Raw genomic sequence first — 9,009 nt, 5'->3', positions numbered from 1 at the left:
GTTACGCCTTCTTTCTTTGCGTGCACATTTGGGCGGCGTTATGCAAATCTTCCCACATCGTGACGTAGACATGTGGGGGTGTGTTTAAACGAGGCGTTTTAGGAGGGCGTGGACCAGTCTTAACTTTTATAAAGAATATCTTTTTGGATTTGAGACTTTAGTCATTGCAACTTTAGGGATCTTATCTACTCACGAACAACTTGTAACACTCCAAAGAGAAAGGAAAACTTGAAATCGCATCATATGACCCCTTTAAACAAGGATTAGATGGCACAGTAATGTGTAAAAACAATCGTCAGGCCATAGGCGCCCCCTGCAGGCCTTTGTTGTAATGCGTAATGTACATTAGCTCTATTGTTTATAATACATTATGTATTTTAATAATTTTGTTCAATAAAACCATATGATTTCTTGCTTTTGATACTTTATTTGAACTAATTATTATTGCCTCATTGCTATTATACATGTATTTTAAGTAGGGTAAGAGTACCTATTAAGCTCACATACCCATTAAGCACTCTTCCATTTTTGAGCTCAGATTATAAAAAGAAAAAATAATGTATTATCATACTTGATGTCTTAACCAATTGACGTGTTTGTTACTTTGTACCTCCTGTAATTTTAAGTCAATCAGATCATTGCACACTGAGATATGAGTCTCCATGTGTTCACACTGTCTGGCAGCCATTCTGAAAGCTGTCTGAAAATTTTCACCAAATGAGGAGCCCTTTAAATTTGCATTTTTTAGATGTTTAAGCCTTTATTTTGGGTAAGTTTCACAACTTACTGTAAAATTAAGAGATTAATGTTGAGACTTTTGCATATTATAACCTGGAACTTGGATGTGGGAAATAATTACAGTTAGATCCAAAAGATAGTTTTAGCAACATTGCGCAGATGCTACAGAACACAGTTAGCTGACTGGCTGTATAAGATTGTGTGCTACGCTAATATATTACTTCACAGGCATTACTGGTTTGTACTTTTACATCCATAATATTATAAATTTACAATTTATTGCCGGTCTGTAGTTTTATACTGCTGTAATTTTAAAGATTTCATATTATTTTAAGGTGAGCTTACTATGAAAATCACAGCTTCAGTGTGACATCAATAAGAAAAAGTACATACTGTTAATAATAGTTGTTTATAATAAAATATGCATGAACTTAATACATGACCTAGATTATTTATTTTGCAAAATTTTGTCATTTTAATAAATATTACATGAAATTTATTAAAAATTGTTGCTGCTCCAATTAAGCTCAGTGTGCTCTCTTTAAAGCTCTTCCACAATGAAAGTCTAAGTGAAAAGTGAAAGTTACGTGACATGTGGCCAAGTATGGTTACCCATACTCGGAATTAGTGCTCTGCATGGTGGGAGAGAGCGCTGTACATTCACTCCCCCCCCCTACAATCCCTGCCGGTACGAGACTCAAACCCGCAACCTTTTGGGTACAAGTCCGACTCTCTAACCATTAGGCCACGACTTCCCGTCTTATAAAATGGTTAACAACTTATTTTCACAGTTTATCTTTACCAAATTCTGTTTTCCATTATTTTCTGTATTCCATTTTAATGGTTCCATTAAATTTTAATAATCAAAAGCATCTCCAATTGATTCATTTTATCGACTCCGAACACCCCTAGTTCGTAGAGTTCAGAAAACGTGTCTTTTTTTTTTTTTTTCAGAAAATCCAAGAACAAGACTCAAGGGGGCTCGCTAGTCTATGGGATCATATTCCTGCCAAATGAATTGCAGTCACGGACTCAGTGTTCTGTTCACTTGTACAGGTGAAAATGGACAACTGTTGGCTGGGAAACATCTTTCCATACAGGACCCCGTTATATGTGTCTGTCTGTCACTGCTGTACGCCTACCTGGCATTCCGTTAACGTTAAATTATAAATCGGTCAATTCATTTTTAATTAATGTAATGTTTTTGCATTGAAAACGATAGTGCTACAGAGTAGACAGTTACAGAGGCCAGGTGGATTTGATATACACAATGATTTATTGTGTTGTGTTTATTTGCATAGCTACATATATAATTGCCTAACACTATCATATTAATGTTTCAAATACATAAAGTTATACATAACAATATGAAAGTAAAACAGTCAGTAGGTGGCGGTCAGTTACAGTGTCTTTAGAATAAGACAAATCATTCATTCAAATGGCTGATTCATTCAGTGAGGAATAAAGTGAATAATTCAATAGGAAAGGCTGCTGTGTTGCTTGTAGAGGACACTGTACTGCTGTGGCTTTGTTTGGACTCTTTGTCCAAATAGAGCAAAATGAGAAAATAGTTATTATTAATAGTAAACTCACTCAAAATATATTTCTTGTTATATTGATTCAGTTCAATAAACATTTGCAATGGTCCTGATATTAGGAAAAACACTCTTCCTCGTGTTTTGCTTAACTGTATGTCATAAAATAAATTATAGTGCCATTCTTTACAAACAACATTTATTTGAAATGCTAAGCCTATAACTAATTTAAAACGAAACTAAAAACTGAACCTCCTGCTGGGCTCACATACCTCTCATTTCCATGAGTGAATCGTTAGACGCGGTGTAACATTTGGTTGATAAACTATTAGCCTATTTATTTTGTAAAGAAGGCTTTGTACTTCTCTTGTATCTGAATATCTACTTAAACAACATCCTTCACATATGCAAAACATTTGTTTGGAAAACACCACAGCATGGCGATGCTCGCGCTGACCAGCAAAACCTACATATTGCACAAAAGACAAGCTAAATTGAGTCAACAATACCTTTTGTATGTTTAGTTGTCTCATTTACTTTGATGATGAAGAGGCTGCGATGTAAAGATTGCAATGTTGTTGTTGTTTATGTTGTGTGCGCGCGGGAGGCGCCGGCGCGAACACTTGGGTTACTCACATCAGCGGAAAGATGTGATAGATAGTAGGGGTGGGGGGAAAAATCGATACAGCATAGTATCGATTTTTTATTATACCATTTGGATAATATTTCAAAAAACAACAACAACAACAACAACTTATATCTGATTCTGTTACATAGAAGTGAATAAAAATAATATATTGATATTTAATATTAAGGTAACACTTTTCAATAAGGTTCCATTAGTTAATGTTATTTAATGTATTACTATCATGAACGAACAATGAACAATACATTTATTACAGTATTTATTAATCTTTCTTAATGTTAGTTAATGAGCATGCTCACCGGAAAAGCAAAGTCTGCTCAAATAACGCGCTGACAGGAAATTTCTATGCAGTATAGGCCTACTTGTTCCGGTTTGCAGTAGCGCTACTGTGCTGTAACATGGTGTAGGCTAGTTTTTAATAATGCATTAGTAAATGTTGAAATTAACATGAACTAAGATTAGTAAATGCTGCATTCTTAGTTCATTAACTTAAATAGTTAACTAATGAACCTTATTGTAAAGTGTTACCAATATTAATATAAATTCTGTCCAGTTTTATTGTGTTACTTTCAGTAAAAGTGTGGTTATTTTATTGGCTTGTGTTTTTTTTAATTCAGTATCATTAAAATTGAGTTAAATTTAAAAAGTCTTACAAAATTACTTTATATTATTTAATAAAATAATAAATAATCATTACAAAGCAGTTTCGGTTTTCGGCCAAGTGCATCCAGAATTTTCGGTTTGGTGCATCCCTAGATGTAGGACTATATGTTTTATTTAATTTAAATTTAACAGTCGATACCAGTATCTGTATCGGTGCATCCCTAGTTAAAACAGATGTTGTCACAGTTTTCCTTTGGGGACATAATTTGAAGTTGGAAAAAGGTAATAAATCGCAATATATTTAAAACCGCAATAATATTGTACCGTGACACGAGCATCGTGATAATATCGTATCGTGAGGCCTCTGGTGATTCTCACCCCTAATAGATAGAGCAAGACATTCAAAACGATCTATTTTTTATCTGTGTACCTTCAAAATAACAGTGAAACGTTGTACTTTTGTAAAATAAAGAAAACATACAAAATGCACTTGCCGTCTCTGTGAACCTCTTCCTGAAATGAAGAAAAACTCAGCGATACTGTCTAACACTATACTTGTCACACAGAATGAGAAATATATTTATAGAAACTTTGAAGTGCCCGCTTTTACCTGTTTACGTTTTGCTTATTTGACATTAAATGCATTATATAAGTCACTTTGGAATATAAATCATAGCACGTTCAGAAGATAAAAAAATGCAACGTGTAGTCTGGAAAATACCGAATAGCAAAATTTTTTGCGAGACCCTCTGGCTTTGGGTCACAACATGGACCCCAGTTTGAAAACCCCTGCTCTTACATTTCCATTTTATACTGACCCGTTTTATTTATTTTAAACTATTTTAAATTAGTCTGAACATTATGGTACTGGGTTTAACTAAAGTTTGAGAATCCAAATGTGTGCAAACACTTTTCATGCTGGAATACCTTTGATACATAATTTCTTCGAGCTTTTATTTTGCCCCAGAACCAACAAAATAAAATGTACCATAATTCAATTTAAATGTTTTAGATCACAGTCTAAAAGATGCATTTGCACTGATATAAGTTCAAACTCAAGAATGTTGTTCTTTTGAAACCTAAGAGCACATCACTCGCACTTGTTTTATGTCGTCTTGAGAGTAGTTCATTCAATGTTTCTAGTGTCCCTTGAGAGACAGTGTTGAGTCATTTGTGGAATGGAATGGAGACAATCATAGATTGGGTTGCATGATTACAGAAAGGCCCTTATGTTCTTGATTAGGCATTAGACAGAAAGGTGTTCTTGGAGCATGTTTCTAAAAGGAATCTTAAATGATTCTTTGATTTGTATCTCAAATGAGTCATACGCAAGTGAATTGTGTTTGCACTATCCAAAAGAACAAATCAATACAAGCACACCTCAACAGAACAGCACCTGATCCACGGATGACAACCATTTATCTTAACCAAAACAAACACTATTACCTGAAAGTGACAGCACCTGCTGAGACGAGTCAGCTAACTGCTATTTGTAGCCAGTGCTATTCTTGCCTGGTCATATGAGTCATAATATGGCCAGCACATGTTGGCCGTTGTGATGTTCTGGGCACATTGTTTCCAGCATGATCAATCCTCATCCTGAAGCAGTGGGAAGGGTTTCAAAGAAAATACTTCCCATAACATTCTTGAGTTCCATATTTACTCGCATGGCAAGGCAAGATTTTATTTGAATGTTCTCAGTAGATTTTGGATGACTTTTGAACAGTAAGACAAATTGTGGCAAAATGATCATTTGCAGTAAAAAAAGTCATTGTCTTCTGTACTTACTGAACTTGCTGAACTTGGACTGATCCACTGATTGCAGTATCCACTGATCTATTTATTTTTGATAGTACCCAGGCATATGAAATTTCCTTTTATTTTATTAAACGATTGGATCTCTGCAGTTAATGGGTGCCATCAGAATGAGAGTTCAAACAGCTGAAAAGACATCACAATAATCCACAAGTAATCCACATGACTCCAGCCCATCAATATGGAGTGAATTTTGTGCCAATATTCATCAAACAAATCCAGCGTTTTGCAAATAAACACAATCTGCTTTGCAAAGAAAAACTCAACTTTCAAACAAACGCAAAGTGATTTGCAAATACAAAACTCTAATTGAGAGAAAATGCAGAGATATGGACAAATGTATGTATTGTGTGTTACAATTGTGAGACTCATTTGCCTTTTTATGAGGAAACTTGGCTTGATTTTCTCACAAATGCGTTGCAGGCAGATTTTCTCACACATGCAATTGAGCAACTTCCTTTTCCAAAAACAGCAGATGGCGCTGTCGGTCAATTTACGCTAGTCTCCCGAGACCCGAAACACCTCTTTTAGAGCCCTGCACGGGCCTCAAATATAGGCCCTAGCCCGGCCCTGGCCCGAGACGCTCAAGCCCTAGCCTGGCCTTGAATTCTTGGCCCAAATCCGACCCGAGCCCGTCTTTTTCCCCCCTTCTCCCAAAACAGCTTATACTACTGTTTCAGCTATTAAAATAGTTCAGTTTTGTATGTAATGTCAAAGTGATTATATTTCGTTTAGTTTTTTTATTAAGTTAATGTAGAAAAACGTTTGGAGAATTTTTTTGTTCGTTAAATGTAAGTTTTTGTTTTTTAAAGTAACGACCAAGCAGCCAGCGGCAGACAGTAAGTTGATCATAGCCTATGTTTTATCAATTTAGCCTTCTCAAATCATCACGACCTAAAATAAAATCTATAGATATAAAACAGTTCAAGCATATCACAATGTTAGTTTAAATGTTTAATATCTAATCTTTTGTGCGGAGAGCTAAAGCGCGCTTTAGAGGACATGGAGGCGCTTGCGTGATCACTTGCCTATTGCCTGGCACGATTTAGCCTATTGCGTGCTTTTTTTGCTGCAGATTCTGCACTGCACATGACCAATTGACTCACTGTTTGCCGTGGTAATCAAATCAAAACTCTTCCAAAATGCAGCTTTTCCCATGCGCTTAAAGGAATAGTTCACCCAAAAATGAAAATTCTGTGATTGTTTACTCGCTCTCAAGCTGTTCCAAACTTGTTTGATTATTTATATATTTTTGTTCTGCAGAACACAGAAGAAGCCATTTCGAGGAATGTGGGTAATCAGTTGGTAAACAACTGGGTAAACAGTTGACGGTAGCCATTGACTTACATTGTATTTTTTTCCATTCTATGGAAGTCAATGGCTACCGTCAGCTGTTTGGTTACCCACATTCTTCAAAATATCAGCAGAAGAAAGAAACGGATAGTTTAGTCTTCAAGCTCATCATCATGGCTCAAAACAGTAATACCAGCTTTCTCTCACTCACTTTTAGCCAGCGGCAGGACAGCTGTTCATCACTCAAGGGCTCAGGGGAGTGCTGACCAATCAGCATCGAGGAGGGCAGGCGCAGGGGACCCTCTGCACCAATCGGCAGAAAGAACTGGAAACCTGGAGGAGGAGAGGCGCTGTCCTCGTGGTACGTTGTGCTTTCGGATTCCTGAAGAAGTAGAAGAGCTTATGTATCAGTAATTCATTTTTGAATCATGTCCGACTCATCTTGGTTGGGAAGTAAGAGACCACCTCATGGCCGAACAAGTCCGGACATGTTCCCAAACCTACCCTCTATTTTTGATCCTAGAAAGGGTTCAGATTAGGACACCGTGTGAGACTGGACTGAAATTAATTAGTGTGGAGGGGAATTGAATTATGGTAATGGTGTATAAGGCAGTCTTTCTTCCAGCAGAATTACATTTGTCAAAGAAACTTTGTCTACACCCAGACAGCTAAAGACTTCTGAGATCATATTCATCTCAGAAATAATACTTTGATTCTTGAAAGTGATCAGAATCATTTGAATCAATTTACCACATAGATAAAAACAAGACTCATTTTCTGATTTGCTGTGAATTTTCTGACGTCGCTGAGACTAAAAGGTCATTTTCAACTATGTAAATTGATGTCAACTAGAGTGATTTTTACAAATACATCTAGGCTTATATATACATATATATATATATATATATATATATACACACACATACAATCATTTAACAGTGTTGTTCAAAATCAACTGAACCATTTGAAAAATGTTGCAGAGTTTGCGGTACAAATTACTCACTGAGGCCAGAAGAGGCGCTGTGGGGCTCCAGCTAGCGCCGCTGTCTATGGGAGAGGGTGGTGAGGGAGAGCAAGATGGAGACAGACTCAGATCTACCACCATGGACGATGAAGAATCTGACATGTCCTTGTCAGCTGCATCTGGAGATAAGAAGAAATGAGGTTAGCTTTTGTACAACTGAGACTGTTATTGACTGTCAGACTATAGATTAGTCATGGTTTTTAGTGACTCTTTCTGTAGTTACACTGTTACGACAGTAGGTCTTTTAGAGCCCTGCACGGGCCTCAAATATAGGCCCTAGCTGGCCCGTGGCCCGAGACGCTCAAGCCCTAGCCTGGCCTTGAATTCTTGGCCCAAATCCGACCCGAGTTTTCCCCCCTTAAGTTAATGTAGAAAAACGTTTGGAGAATTTTTTTGTTCGTTAAATGTAAGTTTTTGTTTTTTAAAGTAACGACCAAGCAGCCAGCGGCAGACAGTAAGTTGATCATAGCCTATGTTTTATCAATTTAGCCTTCTCAAATCATCACGACCTAAAATAAAATCTATAGATATAAAACAGTTCAAGCATATCACAATGTTAGTTTAAATGTTTAATATCTAATCGTTTGTGCGGAGAGCTAAAGCGCGCTTTAGAGGACATGGAGGCGCTTGCGTGATCACTTGCCTATTGCCTGGCACGATTTAGCCTATTGCGTGCTTTTTTTGCTGCAGATTCTGCACTGCACATGACCAATTGACTCACTGTTTGCCGTGGTAATCAAATCAAAACTCTTCCAAAATGCAGCTTTTCCTGAAGCATTGGGAACTTTTAGTAACTCCCCACGCTCCAACTTCTAATATAACAATATTTCATACAGTAGCCTATGTGTGCTCTGCGCATATGTGGGCACAATAAAAGGAGAGAAGCTAAATGACCCAGGGACCCGACGGGCTTGCAGGCCTCTAACCTCTTTACCTTTTCAGGGAATACAGCAGACCAACATGAGTGGAGAACAGGTGAGTTTCTGTCTTACTATATCTATGATTAACCATTTAGATGTTTTCACAAAGCGACCCTACTACAATGTCAGTGAAATTCACAATAAGTGCTGTAAAGTTGTTAACATGAATGATTAGCTCAAAAACCAGTAGTGACATAGCTAAACATTTAACTAGGCAGTCTTTCCCTATAAAAACTGATCCATATCCTCTGTTGGATCGCAAGATATAGAATATGTAGGCTACATACGTTGATACAATTGTCCAACATTGAAAACAATGCAGGGGTATAACAATATATCGTGTCGCAATATATTGTAATACTAAAATGCAAATGTATTGTGGATTGCAATAAGTTGCATTTGTGAGAAAATCAAGCCAAGTTTCCTCATAAAAAG

At 36.8% G+C, this 9,009-nt stretch overlaps 1 protein-coding gene across 1 annotated transcript; it reads right to left on the bottom strand.

The window, feature by feature from the left end:
- Positions 1–6,808: 6,808 nt before the first annotated feature.
- LOC107704837 (zinc finger protein GLIS2-like) lies at positions 6,809–8,665 on the bottom strand. The gene is made up of 3 exons (XM_016507860.1): positions 8,647–8,665; positions 7,634–7,773; positions 6,809–7,012 (listed from the first exon to the last, which is right to left on the bottom strand). Exons 1-3 carry the CDS (start codon positions 8,663–8,665, stop codon positions 6,809–6,811), a joined length of 363 nt encoding a protein of 120 aa, XP_016363346.1.
- Between the last annotated feature and the right edge of the window lie 344 nt (positions 8,666–9,009).

Source organism: Sinocyclocheilus anshuiensis, unplaced genomic scaffold (genome assembly GCF_001515605.1).
Source record: "Sinocyclocheilus anshuiensis isolate Anshui unplaced genomic scaffold, SAMN03320099.WGS_v1.1 scaffold702, whole genome shotgun sequence".
NCBI classification, from domain to species: Eukaryota; Metazoa; Chordata; class Actinopteri; order Cypriniformes; family Cyprinidae; genus Sinocyclocheilus; species Sinocyclocheilus anshuiensis.
This window is presented reverse-complemented; position numbering and strand designations above follow the sequence as displayed.